Below are 21993 nucleotides of genomic sequence, written 5' to 3' on the forward strand. Positions count from 1 at the left end.
AGATAAGTAAATAAATATATATTAAATATTTTAAATTAATATTAGCGGTTCGGTTTTAAGGATAAAACCGTAACCGTTACCAAACCGTCCGGTCGGTTCGGTTCGGTTACGGTTTTTTTCGGGTTTTTTCGGTTTCGGTTTTTTCGGTGCGGTTTTTCGATTTTTCGGTCCGATTTCGATTTTTCGGTTTTTATTTGCTCACCCCTACCATAAAGTACTATGGTACAATATTTTTGATAGTATTCCGGAACTACTCTCTCCCAATTGTTTACGCTTTCTTTTTTGAGATATATCTTCTAATTATTTATATTTCAAAAAATTTCATAAATAGTAAAATTTTTATAATACAAAAAGTCACCACTATACCCACTTTATATATATAATATTAATCGGTTCCCTTACTTTACTCAATTTTTTTTATCTTTTTTTCACTATTTTATCATTTTTTTAGGTTGTGTTTCAGAAACATTTTTTGGAGAGAAAAGAAAAGAAATGTAAAGAATAGGTTTTTTTCAGCTTGTTCCTGAACAACTTTTATGAAAGAAAGGAAAAGAAAGCTGCAAATTTGGGAAGAAATTTTCTTTTTTTTTGTCTCCAAAATCTTCTTTCCATTTTTGAAAAAATTAGAAGAGAAAGAAAAATTAGTTATTTTCTATTATTTTCCTTTATATCCTAGATTCGGGAAGACAACATTAAGGTTCGTGCCCAAGAGACGGAGGGAGTATATCATAAGATATTTTGGATTGCCCAGATATTTTTTCCAAACAATCCACGTTCACAATCTGAGCGTTCTCATGCAAACCTACCAACAAAGCCCAAGGCCCAAGCCCAAAAGGCAACAGTTAATGGATGCACACACATCCATCACACAAACACAAACCGTTTTGTAATATAAAACCCAACCCAAAGACACACACAAATACACACAACAAACAACTCATCTCATCTCTCTACCGTCTTCTTCGTCTCCCCGTACACAACACCACAATCTCCCTAACCTATACATACACCTATACTTACACACACATTTTCATCCTCTCTCTCTCTCATCTCTCTCCCGATGATTCATTTCTCTACGATTCTCCACGCTTGAAGGTCCGATTCACATCTCTCTCTCTCTCTTATCTCTCTCTCTCTCTCTCTCCCCTCTCCCTCTCCCTCTCCCTCTCTCTCTCTCTCTCTCTCTCCCTCTCTCCTCTCTCTCTCTCCCGTCTCTCTTATTTTCACGCTTTTCGAGGCTTAATCGCATCTCTCTCTCTCTCTAGGTTATTGTTATGTTTTGTATCTATACATGTATCTATTGTTTTTTCAATTGAATCTGCGATTGTGTATGTACGTATGTGTTTATGTATTGTGTAATTGATGTTTTGCGTTGTTTTGATCATCGGATTGATGTTTGTTTTGTTTCGTTGAATATTGTGGATATAGATACAGATGTGTGTATGTATAGGTGATGATTGTGAAGTTTTTGTGGTAGTGTTGATGATAAGGATGAGAAATGAAGGTGCTTTTGGGGGAAAAAATTGTTGAGATGATTTGAGTGTGTGAAGGATCGGGTTTCACGAGAGTGAAGATCGGTAGATGATTTGATTGTTTGTTTATTGGTGATGTGGTGGTTATTGTGTGTTCTTGCTTTTTTAGATAGTAATGTGGTTGGAAGTGGTTGAGTTGTTTTTGCGATTGGTGGTAGTGTCACTGGTTTTGAGATCTTTAGAATGGGGGTTAATGTTTGGGTGTTGTTTTGTGTGTGGGATGTGTATGTAAAATGTGTGTGTTTCTTGGAAGAGTTTTTTGGGATTAGAATTTTATATATCGATTTGGGTTGAAATTAAATAGTTTTTGTTTAACGCAATGTGTTTTATGGTATGACTTGATTTTTGTGATGTTTATTGTTAAGTGAAGTTGAATAACTCTAATATGTTATGCAAATGTTGTCATCAGAGCGTGACTCCTTCAGAATGTACACAAAAAACAAGTAGTCGTGTAGTTATAACTGTGCAAATTTGATTATTTAAGTATTATCTTGGAGTCTTGGACAATGAAACTAATTGGCTTTCATGAGGTGCAATTTTCTGTATGTTAATAATGTTGTTTGCTATTTCATTGATACATCAGGGGTTAAGATATTTGAGGTTCCTCGTGGTTAGAGAAAAAAGTTTGGAGAAGATAAACTTTTGCATGGAAAAAATATGCCAGATTTGAGAAGTGGAGTTCGTCAATCAAAGAGGGGAAAAAATGTTGAGGATAACCCTGCTGTTGTAGCTCCTGCACCTCGACGAGGCACTAGAAGAGGTAATACTTTGAAAGCTGCAGTTTTAAGATCACCTGTGAATAATCCTGTGAACCCAGCAAATCCCAGTCCAATGTCAAGGCCTGCTGGTAGAGGTAAGGGTAGGCAGACAAACCAAGAGAAGAATGCTGAGATTTTTGGTGCCGGGGTTGGTGGTCGGGGACGAGCAGTTTTAGACGCAAGAGCAAAAGAAATGGCTGCTATTCCAGATGTAGTTGCAGAAAAGAGTGCGGAAAAGCTAGCTGCTGCTGAGGAAGAAGGAAGTACAAGTCCACTTCCTGAAAGGGTATAATTTCTTTGTAGAAATTTTGCTATATGTATAACATCGAAGATCTCCGTGCACAATCAAATTAAGTCAAATGTTTTCACAATGTCATCCACATTTAGGACTATAGGAAGCTTCAGACCGTTCTATCAGCTAAATATAATAATAAAAAAGGGGGAATACATGAATTATAATGCTGTGGTCCATTGAAGTTCATCTTGTTATACCATTACAGAACAAAGACATCCATGCAATTGTAAATTAAGGGCTTTAAAGGGTATATGGGACGAGGAGAATGTAAATTTTTTTTATGACATTATGGGTGAGCTTTCAGAAAGTTTGGGAAGCTGCTTCTTTCCACTTTCCTCTTAATGATATTAAGCAAACAATTACCTTATTTCTGGAATATCACTTGTTTATTAGTAACTCTTTAATAGTTGATAAATAAGCTCCAACAATTACTGTTTAAGCTCCAACTTTAATTTTTAGATATTTTAATTTCATATCTACCCATGATTTCTAAATAGTGGAATTCATTGATTTTATTTCTATCATGGGTAGTTGTGTAATTTACAAGTCTATTAGAGCTTAAATAGTTCTTTTTGGAGTTTATTTATGAATTACCTATCTTTATATTGAATAGGATATATTGGGGACAGATGTTTGTCTTCCGCTGTCAAAAATCTGGCTCGTCTACTGATATTATGTTTATTCATGTCACTAACAGGTGCAGCTCGGAAACTCCCCAGTGTACAAGCTAGATCGAAAGTTGGGTAAGGGGGGGTTCGGACAAGTTTTTGTTGGAAGAAGAGTTACTGGTGGCTCGGGAAATACTGGTCCCGATGCAATTGAGGTACTCTTATTATGGTTAAGCAACTAACTGGATATCTGTTAATTAAACTGTTACATTTTGTAGTGCATATGTTATTTCTTTCTTCTTTGACGTGCTATGTTGCATCTGCATGTTTTTAGGTTGCTATGAAACTTGAACATAGAAATGGCAAGGGATGTAGCTATGGTCCTCCTTATGAATGGCAAGTTTACAGGTAATATAATTTTTATTCTTCTGTCAAATGTTTATATATAATTTTGCACCACAACTTATTGACAGCTTGGTTATAATTTGTTAAACCCTCTTTTGCTTCCTCTTTTATAAAGCACTCTTAATGGATGCTATGGACTTCCTTTGGTCCATTATAAAGGTCGCCAGGGAGATTATTATATACTTGTAAGTTCCCCTCATTTTTCCATTTTAAGATTATCATTCTTTTAGCATGGAGTTAATAAATTTATCTAGTTGTGAAAATTTAAGTTTTCAACTGCACTTTTCTAACTATGTTGCGTTTTCCAAATCAGATCATGGACATGTTAGGACCGAGTCTATGGGATGTTTGGAACTCCAGTAATCAGATGTATGAATATGACCTTTCCTTTTAATAAAACATTACTTGTTACTATTGCATTAACTATTATTGATTTTGTTACAGGCTTTCGGAAGAGATGGTCGCTTGTATAGGGGTGGAATCAATATCAATACTAGAACAGCTTCATTCTAGAGGGTACTATTGCCTACCAGTTTTTATGTTGTTACTTTAGTTTATTAAAACCCTCAGTGTATACTTTATACGCATACTTAAATTTTATATTTCCTGGCAGCTTTGTACACGGAGATGTCAAGCCAGAAAACTTTTTGCTCGGTCAGCCTGGAACAGCAAATGAGAAAAAGTTGTATTTGGTGGATCTTGGTTTGGGTAATTCTTATCTGCTACCCCTGGTGTAATTCATATTTTTTAATATATTATGCTCTCCCTGTAAAATATGTTTTGGTAAACTAGTGTATTTTAACAATGTTAAGTTTTGATTGATCATAGCTTCAAAATGGAGGGATGCATCCTCTGGTCGGCATGTTGAATATGATCAAAAGCCTGATGTTTTCAGGTAAGTTTTCAGATAAATTATTTTTCCTTCGATTGGAATGCTAATGCTCCCTTTATTCCTGAAAATTTGAGGAATCCGTTGCAGACTTACAGTAGTATGTAATGTGTGTGTATTCTCAAAATTATTAAATCCAATGATTTACTGTCTAGTTTCTTTCTAAGATTTGATCTACAAGTATTGATGTCCAGGATCTGACTTGCTATTTGATCACATACATCATTATTATTCAAATTTTTTGAATGTGACTGATTTTTCTGTTCCATGTGTTGAGTATTACAGAGATTGTATATAATTTATGGTTGATTTTTTACCGTGTATAAGGTTTCTTTTTGATGTCAATTAAATGCTCTCAAATTATTAATAAAATGCTAGAAAGGTTTTGAACTTTTGTGTATCGCCCGTCAGACTATTTTAAGATCCAAGTGAGCATTATGTAGGCAGAGACCTAGAAAAGTTTTTTTTATTTGACAAAAGAAATGCAAAAATCCTTCAGAATTGCCGTATTTGCAAGTCTACAATGTAGAGTTCAGAATAAGTTTGCAAGCCACCCTCTAAACAAGGGGGAATGAGCTTGAAAGCTATTTATTCAGATCAAGGAGCCGCCCTCAGTCTATGAAAACTTGATACACTTTTAACTTTCTGGTTCAGGATACATATTATGAACTGAAAACATTTAGGTTGTTAATTAGCAAAAAGTGTCTTTTAAGTAGATAAAAGAAGAAAGTCTTTTGTTTCTTTTGTTTTGTCATTCTTGCAAAACTATTTCTGCGGTCACATGTATGTACCTGTTACCTAATCAAAATTATAGTGCTTTTTTAGTTTCCTTGTAAATTATGCATGTTTTGGGATTGTGCATGTTTCTTAAGAAAACAGTGTTTTTTGGTTTCATGTTAATTTTGTAGTCTTATGTGATAATTTTAACAGGGGAACAGTACGTTATGCAAGTGTACATGCCCATTTGGGGAGGACCGGAAGCAGAAGGGATGACCTTGAGTCGTTAGCTTATACTTTGATTTTTCTTCTTAAAGGAAAGCTCCCTTGGCAAGGTTTTGTGGTGAGTCCATCTCTCAAATTCACCTTACTCTAAGACGTGTTTTTACTTGTTGATCACTGGAGTGATTCTGTGTAATTGTCAATAGAACACTGCTCCTAAAGGTTAAAAGCATGCATCTAATATAATTTTAAGTAAATTGTAGTACTGAACTAAAAACGTTGAATGTAATCGCTATTCTGAAGATGGAGTACATATATATAATTCATTTAATTGTGTATTTCATTCGCAGGGAGAAAACAAAGGTTTCCTTGTTTGTAGAAAGAAGATGGGTACTTCTCCAGAGATGCTCTGTTGCCTATGCCCTCCCCCGTTTCAGCAATTTCTTGAGATGGTGACTGATATGAAATTTGACGAGGAACCTAATTACTCAAAGCTGATCTCCCTTTTTGATAACAGCATAGTTTCCACTGCCTCGTTGAGACCAATCAAAATAGATGGTGCATTGAAGGTCTGTGTTTGGTATTCTGTCTTTTCCAATAACTTAAATATTTTTGTAATTTTTCTGCCTTCTATCATTATAGCTTCTGCTCTTTTATAGGTCGGTCAGAAGAGGGGAAGGTCACCTTTTGAGTTAGAAGATAGTGGACCTAGAAAGAAAGTCAGACTAGGTACTCCGGCAACTCAGTGGATCTCAGTTTATTGTTCCAGGCCACCAATGAAACAGAGGTAAGTACAAAGAGTTAAGAATCCTTGTTTTAGTTTAACCTACATATGGCCGAAATGAGAATAATGAAAATCGGCAGCAGTAGTTATAACGAACAAAACACTGTCATGGTATCTTCCATAAAAAATCCGGGCCCTTCTCCATATATTTTTTGTGTGTGTTGTGTCATGCAAAGGAAATTAAAACTATAATGCTACTATATATACTAATGTTTTGGAGATTAATCAATAATTATATACCCATGGTTAATGGATGAGAAGACCTTGAGGAAAGAACAGCACTCGTAAAGAGATTAAATATGTGATGAATGCATGTTTTTGTCAACTGATTTAGCCACTTAAATGCAGATACCACTATAATGTGACGGATTCAAGACTATATCAGCATGTAGAGAAAGCGAAGGAAGATGGCCTGCACATTAGCTCTGTGGCTTCTTCGTCAAATTTGTGGGCTGTTGTTATGGATGCAGGGACTGGATTTACGTCCCAGGTTTATGAAATCTCACCTGTTTTCTTGCATAAGGTAATAGCTTACTTTGGTTTGCTATGATTTTTTTTTTAAACCATGCAAGTAATTTGCTCCCTAAAAGCTCTTCCTAATTTCCTGCATCAGGAATGGATAATGGAACAGTGGGACAAGAATTATTACATCACTTCACTTGCCGGTGCATCCAATGGCAGTGCCTTAGTAATAATGTCTAAGGGTGAGTTATATAACACATGCCTTTTCATCTTTCATACAGTAGTTTGATATTTTGGTGTATCAAACTTTGCAACTGTAATGGTATCATAGGATTTGATTAAGTTTTTCAATGCACGATACTTATGTGGGAAAGCATTGTATTGACAATTTTTTACTTCTTTATCTGGCACCATATATTGCCACCTGAAGGGACATCCTATACTCAACAATCATACAAAGTTAGTGATGTATTTCCTTTTAAATGGATCAATAAGAAGTGGAAAGAAGGCTTTTCGGTCACCTCAATGACCACTGCGGGTAGCAGATGGGGAATTGTCATGTCACGTGATGCAGGCTTTTCTAATCAGGTAATTGTTTTTCCTTATTAAGTGGCATGTCGTCTTAGTTAAGGACTATTTAAAGAGCTTATGGTCTTTGCTCTTATTCCAGGTTGTGGAACTTGATTTTCTGTACCCGAGTGAAGGGATTCACAGGAGATGGGAAAATGGATATCGAATTACTTCGGCTGCTGCAACTGCAGATCAAGCTGCCTTCATATTGAGTTCATCCAAGAAAAAATTGCAAGATATTACACAAGAAACTTTGCGAACATCTGCTTTCCCGAGCACCCATGTTAAGGTACTTGTCATTCTTTTATTTGACGATGATGTTTAATTTGACATATTTTGAGCTGGGTTACTGTTTTCCATATTTTCTGCTTATATCACCTACTATTCGGAGAATAAGGTGCTCTACATAACGTGGTGACACTTTTTTTTGTCTTTTTGACTTGTTCTACATTCAGAATTAGTTCTTAATAACGTTAGTATAGTTTAGTTGAAGTAGTTTGAATGTTTTTGTAGCTGGACAATGACTGTTAATATGTGTTCATCAAGAAGAAAGCTTGCATACTATTTATATTGAAGATGACTACAATTATAGCTGAATTTATTGTGATGCCTTTTTGTAAAAAGTAATATTGTGTCGTTTATTTGGCAGGATAAATGGTCAAGAAATTTGTATATTGCAACCATTTGTTATGGACGGACAGTGTCGTGAAGGCTTGGAGTGAACCAACTTTTAACTTGGGGGGTATGTCACTCTTGATTAAGGTGTTCGTTAAATTCGAAGGAATTTTTGTGAAGATTTTTACTTAAATGCTTGTATATAGAGGTTTAGAGGGCAGTAATGGTGAAGTCGATGAATTGTTTTGGATTGGTTTTCTAAAATTTGAAGTTAATATATATCGTATTATTCTGCGTTCCATAGCCCATCTGTTTCTTGTGCCTTTGTATCTTTAACTGTTCCTGTTTGAATACAAACCCTCTTGAATCCCTTTTTCAACCAAACGTGTTACTTTTTAATTTCTACAACATCTCAACCTTAACAGTGATTTTCTCGTCATACCTCCATTACTTTGTAACTAAATATTTATGAATATTGCGGTTGCAGTGTAAAATGGAGGTATGCTTGCATGATGTGGAGGATGGTGCCTGTAATTCTAGTTCTAGAAAGGGGATATGGAAAATGCTAGAATAATTTTATTCCGCCTTTTTGCCAGGGTGTAGTTTAAAAGTAAAAGATATCGGAATCAGAATGGGACATATAAACTAGGATTTTTGACTCTTGTAAAACTAGTTTTTGTAATACTCCCTCCGTCCCGGCAATTCTTTACGTTGGGCACGGAGGCTAAGAAATATTTATAAAGTAGTGAAAAAGAGAAAGAAAAGTGAGTGAAGTGGTAGGATCCATTGATTTTTAATATATAAAAGGGAGATAGTGGAGTAAAAGTAGTGTGAAAAGGGAGAAAAAGTGGGAAAGTGGTGGGACCCATTAACTATTTTTTGTAAGTTTTGAAATGTAAAGAATTGGATGGGACATTCCGAAATGGTTGGGACAGAGGGAGTATTAGTTTAGTGAGGTGTCTGAGATTTGAAGCTCTCGGCTTTGCAAATCTTACACATGATTACTACTTTAGGGTCCTTTGTTGTTACTGATAAAAAGTTCAATTTTAATGCAGGTTGATAACCATTTCGAATAAATTCTACTGCGCTCCAATGAAAGTGTAGATGGAGTTCTGCTGCATCATAACTTGGTCTCTATCAGGGGAGAACATAATAGAGGGGCTTGCTATATGCTCAGTGGTATTTCAGTAGCTTTCTTTTACCAAAACACAAGAGGTATTGTAAAAGAAATATCAAATATGCTTCGGCAAGGATAGGAAAGATGAGTCTCTTATTTTTCTGATTTTCAAGTTGACCCCCTAAGTGAAAGTGTTCCCGAGTCATTACCATACTGTATTACCCGCCGGTGCCTGGAGTCTGCTTCTAAATAATGTTATGTACTAGACTACTAGTTGCACACTCCTAATGAGCCACTTATTTAACCTTTATGCAGTTGTTGTAACTGGCGTATAGTATCTGTATTTGTTGTCAATATCATGAAGAATTGCTTTGAAGGTTTACAAGTATATAAGCATGACTATTGTGTGGAGTGGAATTGTGTGAGGATGAAAACCTTTTTTGTTTTTCCAATGGTGATTCCTCAATGTTCTTTTTTCCGTTCCCCTTTTTTACTGCCTTTGTGTTTACAGTAATACTTCTTGATTATTTATCGAGAAGTTCTAGGTACCCCGAATTGGTTATCAAAACTTTTTCCGAATGATGTGACATGTGGTGTGTTTTAATTCGTGTGCATATGCCCGTTGTGTCACATTTAATAATTAGGAAATAGGGTAGTTACCAACCATATGTTTTATACATAAGAATTTGAGAACGGTTTTGGGAGCCAATTCGTGACACCTAGCATTTTCCTGAAATTTTATTCACAAAATTCTAGTTTTTTGGTTTTAATTTTTTTTTGATTAATTTTCTTATTAATTCTTATAAGGTGTTCGAGGGAACGATTATTGAAATTCAATTAATTGTAACATATTTTGTTAAACCTAAATACTGAGGTTTATAAATCAAATTTAATTTTATTATTTAATATCTACAAATACTAAGAATTATCATTTTGATAAATTTTTGATTAACTAATTAATCACTATAACGAATTTACAACATTGATTTTTATTATCAAAAATCTTAAATTTGGTGATTCCCGAAATGCGAATTTTGGAAAACCGCGTTGTATATATTTAAAATAGATTCAACTCGGTTCTCATGGTAATGCATTTCAACTAGATTTAACATTTGGTGCATCGAAATTTCATTAGATATTTTTTCGGAGTGAAATAATAGGAATGACGGGAAATGGAACATATTGATTTTTGCTTATGTCAATTAGGAGATGGGGAGGAGGCTTTAAATTTAGAGTAATGTTTCGTAAAGAATTGTTTACAAAATTTTGTTACAGAATGACGTGGAAGCTCCAGCTCCACACTATATTAATGATCTTTGTCGGCCATTACGATTATAGTTGTTCACTATAGTTGTACACTCTTAACTAATTTTCATTGAGGAGTGCTGAGCTGCTCCATGACCAAGTAAAGATAAATGAGGTAACATATTCTAGTGTTCTTCATGCTATTTACCGAATAAAAATCATGAAAAATTCTGGGGAAATACAAATCGTATGTAAAATTTGACAGGCGTACATCACAAATGATAAAATGCACATGATAGTTATGAATTTGTAATTTGTATTTTACATGGTAAGATAGTGGAGTGGACTAATGGAGTATTAACAAGGTGGTGCTAAGTAGTTAATTAAGCAGTCAAGTAAGCTTGTCCCGCCATTAATTCAGTCATCTAATTTATATAATTAGGTGAATTAATTTAGACCTATTTGCCCTCTTCTTGAACAATGTATTGATGTTTTTTAAAACGGTCTTTCTAATATGTGCCCAAGGGCACACAATAAACACCAACTCTCATGAGTTTGATGCATTTTTATTGGTGGAGTTGTTGTAAATACTTATTGTGTGCCCTTAGAAAACCCGTTTTAAAGTTATATTTCATAAAAGTTTGGTAGTCAGCCGGTCGGTACTTGATGAAATTAATTAATTACCCTTACTTAATTATTTCAATTCTAATTATTGGGTTGATCAATTTTAATTCTAATCGATATTTAAGTCAACTTCCTCTATTATTTTACCAATTTCAATTCTATTTTATATCAAACTCTATATCATAATAATTTATATTAAAATCAACTTCTTCTACCAATTTATTAATTAATTCATATTGAATTCTATATTATTCTAATTTGTTACTTCGGGCTAAATTAATAAGCAAATTAAATATAATTATTAAGATTTAGTTGATATGTTATGTGAATCAGTTTAAGATAAAATATTAGTACTATCAGTCCTCCTAAAAAATTCTACAAATGAACTTGGATAAACAAAATAATATATTTTATTTATCTAGGATAAAAAAATACATTATACAATTGATTCAGACAAACACAAAACTAAAATAAAAATACAATTCGACCTACAAAAAAATAATATATACTAAATATTCAGTCTAAAACAAAATTATCTTATTGATCCAAACTTAAAAAAATTAAAATTAAACTAAAAATAATTAGTTTGATTTGGTCGGTGTATTGTGCATCGGGCTAAAATAAAATAATATAAACCACTGATCCGAGTTAAATCAAATTAATATTAGACTAACTATAATTCGTATCGTATTGATGTGAACTAAATATCAAATTTGTCCGCAAGGGTTGCTCAGTTGGTTAAAGAGGGGATAACTATCCTCTTGGTCACATGTTCGAATCCCACGGGAGCCTGTTGCTTAAATGCGGTTTACCTTGGTTCACGTGGTTTGCAGGTTATTACGTGAGCCTGTAGGATTTACCCGGTGCGCACCCAAAGGGTAGCGGCTGCTGGTTACCTACGATAAAAAAAATATCAAATTTTAATTAAAACATAAATATTATTTTTTTAAAAAAATACACATAGAATTATCAATAAAACTATATCGTTCAATCAATAATATTGTATTTTTCATATATTTTTTATAGAATTACTGTTAATAGATTAAGTAATCAACATGCTAAAATAATATTTTTTAAGGTCCCAACATAAGAAAGACATTATATTTTTACCCTCAATAAAATAATAATTTCGTTATAATAACATTTCCCTCCTTACCAATGCTATCATTTTAAATAATTTTAAATATTTTAAAAAGTTATGAACATATACGTCTACTAATATAATTATTATGAAGTCATGTCATTTAAAATTTTAAATGAACAAAATTCGAAATCGAATTCAAATTTTTTTAAAAAAATTATATAATATTAAAAAAAATCTGTGCGATCATATATATACTATATTATAATAGACAAAATATTAAAAGTTTGGTAGTCGGTCGGTCGGTACTTGTTGAAATTACTTAATTACCCTTAGTTAATTATCTTAATTATAATTAGTGAGTTGGTGGATCAGTCAATTTCAATTTCAATTGATATTACAGTCAACATCCTCTAACAATATAAATTATACTCCCTCGGTCCCTTCCAATTATTTACATTTCTGAGGAAGTGTCCGACACATATTTTAAGGTGCATAAAAAATATAGTTATGTAACTTATTTTTACAATTTTCTTTTTCTGAATAAAAGTTGAATATTTTAATTTTTATTCAGAAAAATAAAATTGTAAAAAAAAATTACAGAACTATATTTTATATGCACCTTAAAATGCGTGTCGGACACTCTCTAAAAAATGTAAACAATTGAAAAAAAGGTAAGAATTTAATAATATAAAAATCAACCACATCCACTACTTTCACCCACTACACTCACTTTATTTATTAAATATCGGTTTTTCTAGTGTGTGCCCAAGGGCAAATGCTAAGAATTCGTGCTTAATGAGTTGTCAACATTTTATTGGTGGAGATTTTTGTGCATGCACGGGGTCCATTATTATTAATAAGCTCCCCACCAATAAAATTTTGACAACTCATTAAGCACGGATTCTTAGCATGTGCCCTTGGACACACACTAGAAAATTCGATTAAATATTGATGAGTCCCACCACTTTACCCAATTTTACACTTTTTCTCACTAAACTACACTTTTTTATTCTCTCTCATTCCACTATTTTACCAAAACTAATACTTCCTCCGTTCGATATAACTGTCCACTTTTAAAAAAATTACGCATATTAAGAAATTCTAACATTTTTGAAAAAGCTATAAATAGTTTCGATATAACAAAACTAAAAAAAAGAAAAAGAAGACTAGCAAACAAAAAGGTGCTATAAATAGGTAAAGACCTGACTAAGCAGTGAGGAAAATAGGCAAGGATCCGAGTTAGCACCACATCATCCTCGTCTTGTCTAAACCACTTTACACCCCATTTTTGGAATAAATCCTAACGTCCTTAACACCATCTTCATCCTCATCCACACTTTCTTTCATAAGCCTAACAGCCCTCAACTTCATTCATAGACTACACATGCCAAAAACCAACCCCTCGTTACGCCAAATGCGTATGCCTCCTAATGAGGACAACCAATGTGTTATCATCCGATACGAAACACGCAATTTTTTCGGTTTTAAGTTCGTTGTGAGAAACCGGATGTTTTAGGCCATGACTCATAGTAACATAACACGTATCGTGAACTAATGAATAATGTTTTCTTTTATTTTTTATCGTAGAAAACCCGCGGCCACTACCTACGAGTGCGCATTGGGTAAACTCCACGGACTCACGCAATAGCCTGCAAATCACGTGAACCAAGGTAAACCGTATTTAAGAGACATGTTTCAGCTCAGGAGGCTAGGTTTGGTTTGATGGTTCTCAGGGGTAGATGTATGTGTGCGTGAGAATGGTAAGGGTGCGGAAATTGCAATGCGCTACTTGTATTACGATAATTCGTAGCTGCAGAGCATCTTGTACCAGCATCAAAACGCAGGACCCATTGCGAAGAAAAACTCACTGGGGAATTGGTGCTCTTGCCAATAGCTTGTATGATTATATACAACCATTTTCTAATACGTGGTCATTGTTAAGTAACCGTTTCATCTAAAACGTTAAGGTTTCGGAGTAAGGCTCCAACAAGATCTTATACTCTTCAATAGTCAAGAACAATCATCTAATATAAAACAAGAGTAAACTTGTCAATATCCTAATTTCATCGTTTTCAATTGGAGCTTCAAATTTATATTGCTATATCTAAACATTAGAAAAATATATTATATTATGGTGTACATTTTAACTTTCAAGATATAAGAAATATACCTTTTAACCCTCAAACCATTAAAAATATACTTTTTAACCCATAACGGTACAACTCGGAGGAGGGTAAATATCTTTTTTGTCTCTCTGATTTATACCGGTAACGATATAAAAGGCTAAATGGTATGAAATCTCATACCTTAAGGGTTAAAAGACACGAGTTCAAACATTTGGGCTGATAGGTATAACGCTATATACTTTAATGGTCAAAAGGTCATTAACCCTTTTTTAATATGTGGTCATTGTTAAGTAACCGATAGTTATGTTATCTCCCAACTCCGCCACTTGCACACGGACACTCGGTAATTTGACAACTTGAAGAAGCATCTTAATTATTTTCGTGAAAGTTGAACCTTTTGTCGATTCTGATCCTAAAGCTCTTTATACCCGCCTTTACTTAGCCACCTTTCTTTCCTTTTCTCCAAACTACTAAATGCCTTGACACACATATTCTTATGCTTTCCACACAAACCTTCTTATTTTGTTGACAACACAGGGAGGCCAAGGAACTAGAGAATACAAGAATGTGTCTCGCGCCTGAAGGAAATTTGGTGACACGATGGCATAGGCATGTTTTACGGGCACGTATCGTGGCAGAAACTAGGAGGCAGCGGTTACCAAGGAGTACGATGCCAGGGACAGATGACAGCAGCAAGCTGAAGCAGTGCATATGTTCACCAACAACGCACCCGGGGTCTTTTCGCTGCAGGCACCATCATGCAGACTATGTATGGGGATGTCGTAAGCTGTGAAGACATCGTGAAATTAAAATGAATGGAAGATCGAGGTGTTTATTATAATAAGGGTTAGCTTTCTTGCAATTTCTTTCTGTGTGAACTGCGAAATGCTTGGCTATGTTGTATTCTATCCAAAACGCACATATACCAGACATAAATGAAATCAGGTTCTTGAATCAATAAAATCACTCTTTATTCCTGCAATAATGCATATGTGCGGATTCTGAAATTTTATAATTTACAAAACGTGCAGTCTCGTAAATGTGAAAGTATCAAAGTAAAAACAAGCCAGATCAAGAAATCATATTTAACCATTGCGTATATTTGAGAGGCTAGTAAAAAATCGAGAAAGTGGAGAAGGGGTCGTATACTTTGGTTTTCAAAAGACCAGACTATGTAAGGGTTGCTGATGAAACTGCACGATGAGAGCGACAACTGTAACAGTCAACGTATAACACCAGAAACGAAATCATGAAAATGAAGCCTGAAACAAAGTAGTTATGGCATAGATATGATTGCAAATTCAAAAAATAAAAAGAATCAAGATATATCAGTGCTGCAGTGCACATTAGTTGCTGGAAGACCTCGTTAGAGTTGTTAAGTAACCAGTCGCACTAAAACCTTAAGGTGATAGAGGAAGGCCCGAACATGATCTTATACTCTTTAACAAATGTGAGTGGATCATCAACCAATTAGGTAGAGAGGGAGAAAGGACCGGAAACCACAGCTGAACAATCGACCTTTCAAAACAGATAAGTTGAAGCAATCCCGACGATTATGCATTTTTGGCATTGTGATTACCAGTGAAAGAAGCTCCTTAAATCATAACATGTTCATATGTACTTCAAGAGGTGCTAGTGCTACTATGATCTAAAATCTTAATTATCTAAACAAACAAGCTGAATTATAAAACTGACACCGAAACCCTTTCAATTGCAACAATGAAACTGCGATTTGCAGCCAACAGATGGCTAAAAAGACCAGTCCAGAAGAAACAGAACTTCTATTGACCTCGACAACATGAATTACAGATTAACGAGTATCTAAATTGTTCGTCGTATCCTACTGAATGATCAATGCTTACTGCATAGGCAGGGATCAAGTCAGTATGGGACTGCAGTGGCTTTGCATATCATAAAGTTCATCGTCAGTCATATTTTAGAAAGATTTTCAAGCTAACAAGAGGCGGATAAATGATACCCGATTTGGTACCTCTAGTACTACTCTTTTTCGAGTTTGGTTTTTCTGACTAAACTAATGAGTTCAAAATGTGCACAAGTATCAACCAAAGAGACAGTGAGGGTTAATTACATATTCTGTTACAAACAGCATCAATACAAAGTTTAAGCTTCCAAATAAACAATCACAGTGACCAAGGTTAAAACTTGATTCCTAGATACAGTCAAGTAGAATTTCAACCCATCTCGTATAGTTCATCTGGTTGAGACCGGGATTTTAGGGGTCTGCCAAACCCAATGTCGTAGGTTCGATTCCGAAATTATGAAAAGTCAAAGGCAGCTATCAAAAGTATTCTTCAACTGTCACTATTAAAAAAAATGGTCCAAACATCAAGATTTTCATGTACCTGTTTGCAGGAAATAAACATTTTTAGTTTATTTCATGTGGTGAGAAACTATTTGTTGTTACTTGTCAGTGTTACAGATTTCAGAAATCGGAACTATTCGGTTGAGGTACCGATTTACGATTTATCGGACGATTTTTAAAAAATCGGATGATTAATCGGCGATTTATTCTGAAATCGGTCAAATCGGACAAATATTTTTGACCAATTTTTGAGCTATTTATCGGCGAAGTTTGAAAAATCGGTCGATTTCTATAACAGAACCCGTTACCATTGAAACTCATGTTGTTCTTTCACATTTTTCCTATTGGTTGGTTTTTCTTTTTTTCATACACAGCTAGAATTTAAAATAAAATTAGTCAAATGATACAAAATTGGAGGATGATAATGTATAAAATTCCCATCATCTTGGACCATCCAAATCTCATCACGATCAATTTGTTTTGGACCGGAAATAATCGAATATAAAAATTAAAAAATATATATTTAAATTAACAAAGATGTGAATTTATAAAATGAATGGATGGGAACTGTTATATGATCCAGAATCTAGAAGACCAGAAACAAAAGTATTCATATTTTTTTCATGCAGTGTAATTTCAATCCGTAAATATCTTACCGATAGGGGTGTAATCGAGTCAAGCCGAATCGAAGACTATTAGGTTCGGTATCAGGTTCGGCTCGAGCTCGATTAAAATTTTGGCTTCGAACTCGAGCTCAAACTCGACCAAGTCTTTAATTTCAAGTTCGAAACTTCGTTCGTAAAAAGTTTAGTGCTCGAATTCGATTTGAAAGCTATTTCACTAAATAGGTGAATAATCTTGGCAAATGAAAGCGTTAATCTTTAGAAATAGTAATTTGTGTAAATGAGCAAAATTATGCGATTCATTATCATCTGTGCTACCTCACACACTGTGACGCACAGAGAAAATATAATTTTTTCTTCCAGAAGAACGATGGCACAGTGACCGATGCAAACATTATCTAAAATACCAGAATAACTGATTCATGCATAAGCATGTATCATGTATGCACGCAGTACTTGTTATTGTAGGGCTGTATTTTTAAGAAATCATCCAAAATCATATGAATATATATATACCTGATATGATGGGATAACTCAATTGGTTAAGAGTTTATACCCTCTCGTCGTTCTTTGATGGCTAGAATTCTGTCGTCCTAGGTCCTTGGTTCGACACAAACCAATAATTTCTTAGACATGTACTCAATTGTAAGGTTAAAAAAATGAATATCTGCACTATTCGGTTAAGCTATTTGTTTTCGTAAAATTTTAAGGTGTTAGAAAGCGGATATCACGAACGGATTCACAACTAAGGAATCAAGAAAACAAGCATATGATTGCATACTTGAATCTGTAACAAGAGAAGAAAACACTAGCATCACTATCATACACAGACCACACAGGATATTACAGTGCATAAAACACAAACAATATGTTATAGAGATCACAAATCACAACTCTGATACGAGAAGGATTAGACTAGGAGCCCAGCAGATCGCGATTTTAAGCCATAACTGATCATGTGGAGGACTCCACAGGTTTAGGAGAAACAGGAGGTGCATTTCTTGGTTGTGGTGGCATGGAATTGGATCTTTTGAACCAACCAGCTCCGCTACTGGATCGATGATACTTGCACCGGAATGAACCCTGATGTGTCGTCGGAGAGCACAGACACTGCCCCGGACCTCTTGGTGATCCAGATGCTGAACCACCACCTTTAGGAGATGATGAATAAGTTGTTGTTGTCGTCACACTGATTTTCTCTTGAGATGCCATGTATGATATAAAGTGTACGTGAACAGTGACGGAACCAGAATGGAATCAGAATTTCGAGAAGATGTATTTTGAACCAAATATAAGAATAAATGGATGGAGAGGGAGATGAAATGGTATGGGATTATATAGTGAGAAAGAGAGCTAGAGGAGAAGAAAATATAGAGGTTATGATATTTTTATTTATTTATTTTTTGTTGTTATAATGAAGAGATAATATATATTGTAAGTGGATGCACACCTATCATATTTATCTTAAAAAAGTAAGAGGTGAGCAACTGGCAAATGGTGAGCTCTGATTTGCTGTTGCTTTTGTCTAGTGTGAAACTAACTTAATACTACATAGGATTAGGATTTAGATACCATGATTTGATGTTGATTAGCAGCTTTGTAAAAATTAGCTGGAGCAATGAATGGTAATTGACTTTTTACTGTTGTACTAGTTCAATATTTTGAATAAAGAGGTAATATACTTACTCGCTCCGTCCCTCCCAATTGTTATCGTTTCTGGAAGAGTGTCCGACACACATTTTAAGATGAAGAGAAAGTATAGTTATTTAACTTTTTTCAAAATTTTATTTTTCTAAATAAAAGTTTAAACATTCTATTTTTATTCAGAAAAAGAAAATTTTAAAAAAAAGTTATAAAACTATACTTTCTATTCATCTTAAAATGCGTACCGGACATTCTCCCAGAAACGATAACAATTGAGAGGGACGGAGGGAGTATTTCTTTGCATTCTATTTTAATTAATGTTTATACTAATAGACCCATTGTTAGAATATGCCCCGAATGCCTCAACCTTTACGGTATCTTATTTTATACGTAGAATTATCTATTTTGTGCCTATTTATTTTGCACCTATTTTTCTAAACTATTCTGTAATTGTTTAGAGTGTACTATATAAAATCTCTACGGTATAAATTAAACATATGTTGTAACCTATATTGTCAAAATCAATAAAATTATTATTTTCTGTTAATTTGGGTTCTTTCTTTATATTTATTATAATCTTTTTTCCTTCTGTTATAACACCCATCACTACAAGAAAATATGTAATTATCGATCATCAAAGCTGGTACCAAATGTTAATGAAGAAAATGGTTGATTTCAAGAAATTCATTATCGTCTTTTTAGTCTCAAGAATTGCACGTAGCAACGTTGACATGGTTACATTAACTAAACTAACATTAAGATAGTCAACTTCAAGAAGTTAATTATTGTCTTTTTAGTTTCACAAATCAAGTAGCAAACCTGATGCGGTTACATTGGCTGAACCAATATTTAAAATTAGCAAAACTGATGCGATTATATTGGTGAACCAATATTTAAAATTAGCAAATCTGATGCGATTACATTGGCGAACCAACATTTAAACCTAGCAAACCTGACGTGGTTATATTGGCTGAACCAATATTTAAATAGACTGATTTTAAAAAAGAATAAGTATTATCTTATCAATCTCACAAATTACGTAACAAACCTGATACTGTGGGACTTTTAAATAGTCGACTATATTTAACCAGTATACCAATCCTTTGTGTTTTCTGGGAGGCAATACCTTGGCAAATACTCTAAAACAAGGTGTTGGATCAACAAATGAATTTCATAAAATAATTAATTAGGACATTATGAATTGTTTGTTTAAGATTAGATCCACAGTTCAAACATGAGAATGTGGGACAGAATCAAGATATGCTATAATGCTACTACACATGCTCATATGTTATAGAAAAGGTTATTAATGTCTATAAACTGAAGTACATGAAATATAAACTACCCTCTTGGTCATATGTTCGAATCTCACGACAGAAGAATTTATGATTATGCCTCATGAGCCAGAGTATGTCGTTTAAATACGATTTAACTTGGTTCATATGATTTGCAGACTGTTGCTTGAGCCCGTAAGATTTATCCAATACGCACCTGAAGGGTAGCGACTACGGACTACCTACTATTAAAGAAAAACTTGAAATTTGTTTTGTCAAGCACGATCAGGCCAGAGTCATCTAGATCTCTTCAAGTTCTTTTAAAGTTTTTGGTTTTGAGTGAATAATTAAAGCTTGAAAAAAAGAGAGAAAAATACAAGCACATGACAAGATGTTCAGTTGCTGCAAGATGAGATGAGGTTCCATGTGGGGGCATCATTCCCTTGGCTGTACTATGATTCTCTAATCCTCCCTAAATTTGATTAGTTTTCACTTAATCACTCACTAACATCTTGTAATTAAAGTTTACAAATTTGTTACTATGTTGTGGTTATACTATTAACGCCTGAACCAAATACCGCTTCGTTCAATTTTGTGAAATACACGTCAATCGTCAATCGTTGGCTTTGTTATTACGTCATGATTGTAATGACCAAATTACCTAACCAAATACCGACTCGTTCGATTTTGTGAAATACGCGTCATTTGTGCTAACAGAAGCATTTAGAATTGACCAAAGTTTCTAACTTTGATTAGTTTTCACATAACCATGACTCACTAACATCTTGTAACTAAAGTACAAATTTGTTACTACGATGTGGTTGTAATGATTAATGTCCGAGCAGAATACTGAATTGTTCAATTTTTTAAAATACGTGAATCCTTCCTAAATTTGATTAGCTTTCACATAACCATGACTTACTAACATCTTATAACTAAAGTGTACAAATTTGTTATTACGTCGTGATTGTAAAGATTAATGTCCGAGCCGAATACTGAATTGTTCGATTTTTTAAAATACGCGTTCATTATTGACCAAAGTTCCGAGATAGGATGCAATGATGCAGATTTGGATAGCATTTCAAGAATTCATGCCCTCACGGCTCTCGTATATTGTCCACATCAATTTTTATCTTTTTTCTTCTTTACGACAAATCTAAAACTTCATCTGAGCCCATGATGGATAGTTTAAACAGTTTTTCTAAAGATGGGATAGAAGGAGCCGCCACCGCTATAGACCAAAAGAAACAAATGTGAGTGACAATTTTCATTTTATTGTGGTGATAATGGGCTTGATTGGCGCCGAGCTTATAAGACACTTATGACTTATAAGTTCGTAACGTAACAACTTATTTACGATCGTTTGTCGACCTAATTTATAAGATGAATTTATAACTTATGAGCTGATAAGTTGAATGTTGGTAACGACGTACTTTTTCTCAACTTATTTTAATTTTTCATTGATTTATTAATTTAAGTTTTAAAATATATATTTTTAAATATTAATCTAACTTCAAATTCAAGAATTAAGATAATTATATTAAATAATTATTTATTTTAGTTCATTTAAGAAAAAAAAAATCTGACTTATAAGTAAAATTATTCAAACACTTATTTAACTTATAAGTATTTTTCTACTTATCACTTATAATGTACTTATTCATTTTAAGTTATAAGTTATTTATTTTAAAATTTTCCAAACGTGCACATTGTTACATTAGTTTCCAAATAATGAATGATATATATAGAAAACAAGACTATTTCATCAGCTTCTATATGCAGACAGAAGAAGAGTCTTGTGACATTAGTTAGCTCACAATTTCGACGATAAGGATAAAATTGCGTACATCAAAATCTTCTTCTGCCGATTGAGGAGACTTCTTGATATGATAATGATGTATCCGTGACGGAACCAGAATCTTAAAAGATCCAATAGTATACTTAATTTATAAATATACCATTAAGTTCTTAACCTATCAGTGTCGAAACTAGAATTTTAAATGATCCAAAGATAAAATGCGTAATTTATAAATACGCAATTACGTTTTCAGAATAGCTGAGAATAAAAAAAAAAGT

General features: G+C 33.8%; 1 protein-coding gene across 1 annotated transcript; it reads left to right on the forward strand.

Annotated features, from left to right (window-relative positions):
- Positions 1-914: 914 nt before the first annotated feature.
- LOC141679245 (casein kinase 1-like protein HD16) lies at positions 915-9452 on the forward strand. The gene is made up of 18 exons (XM_074485750.1): positions 915-1095; positions 2116-2576; positions 3283-3408; positions 3528-3601; positions 3714-3783; positions 3912-3967; positions 4043-4114; positions 4212-4306; positions 4427-4493; positions 5418-5547; positions 5777-5995; positions 6086-6213; positions 6559-6733; positions 6824-6914; positions 7103-7260; positions 7343-7531; positions 7892-7984; positions 8913-9452. The coding sequence occupies exons 2-17, from the start codon at positions 2190-2192 to the stop codon at positions 7949-7951; spliced, it is 2097 nt and encodes a 698-aa protein (XP_074341851.1). The 5' UTR covers positions 915-1095; positions 2116-2189; the 3' UTR covers positions 7952-7984; positions 8913-9452.
- The last annotated feature ends 12541 nt before the right edge of the window (positions 9453-21993 follow it).

The sequence above is a fragment of the Apium graveolens genome, chromosome 8, assembly GCF_009905375.1.
Source record: "Apium graveolens cultivar Ventura chromosome 8, ASM990537v1, whole genome shotgun sequence".
Classification (NCBI taxonomy): Eukaryota; Viridiplantae; Streptophyta; class Magnoliopsida; order Apiales; family Apiaceae; genus Apium; species Apium graveolens.

Bases quoted from the DNA above. Each gene is read 5' to 3' on its own strand.
- LOC141679245 (XM_074485750.1), top strand. From the start codon at position 2,190: ATGCCAGATTTGAGAAGTGGAGTTCGTCAATCAAAGAGGGGAAAAAAT. The intron at 4,307-4,426 runs GTAATTCTTATC...GATTGATCATAG, and splicing joins TTTGGTGGATCTTGGTTTGG to CTTCAAAATGGAGGGATGCA. The intron at 6,734-6,823 runs GTAATAGCTTAC...TTCCTGCATCAG, and splicing joins CACCTGTTTTCTTGCATAAG to GAATGGATAATGGAACAGTG.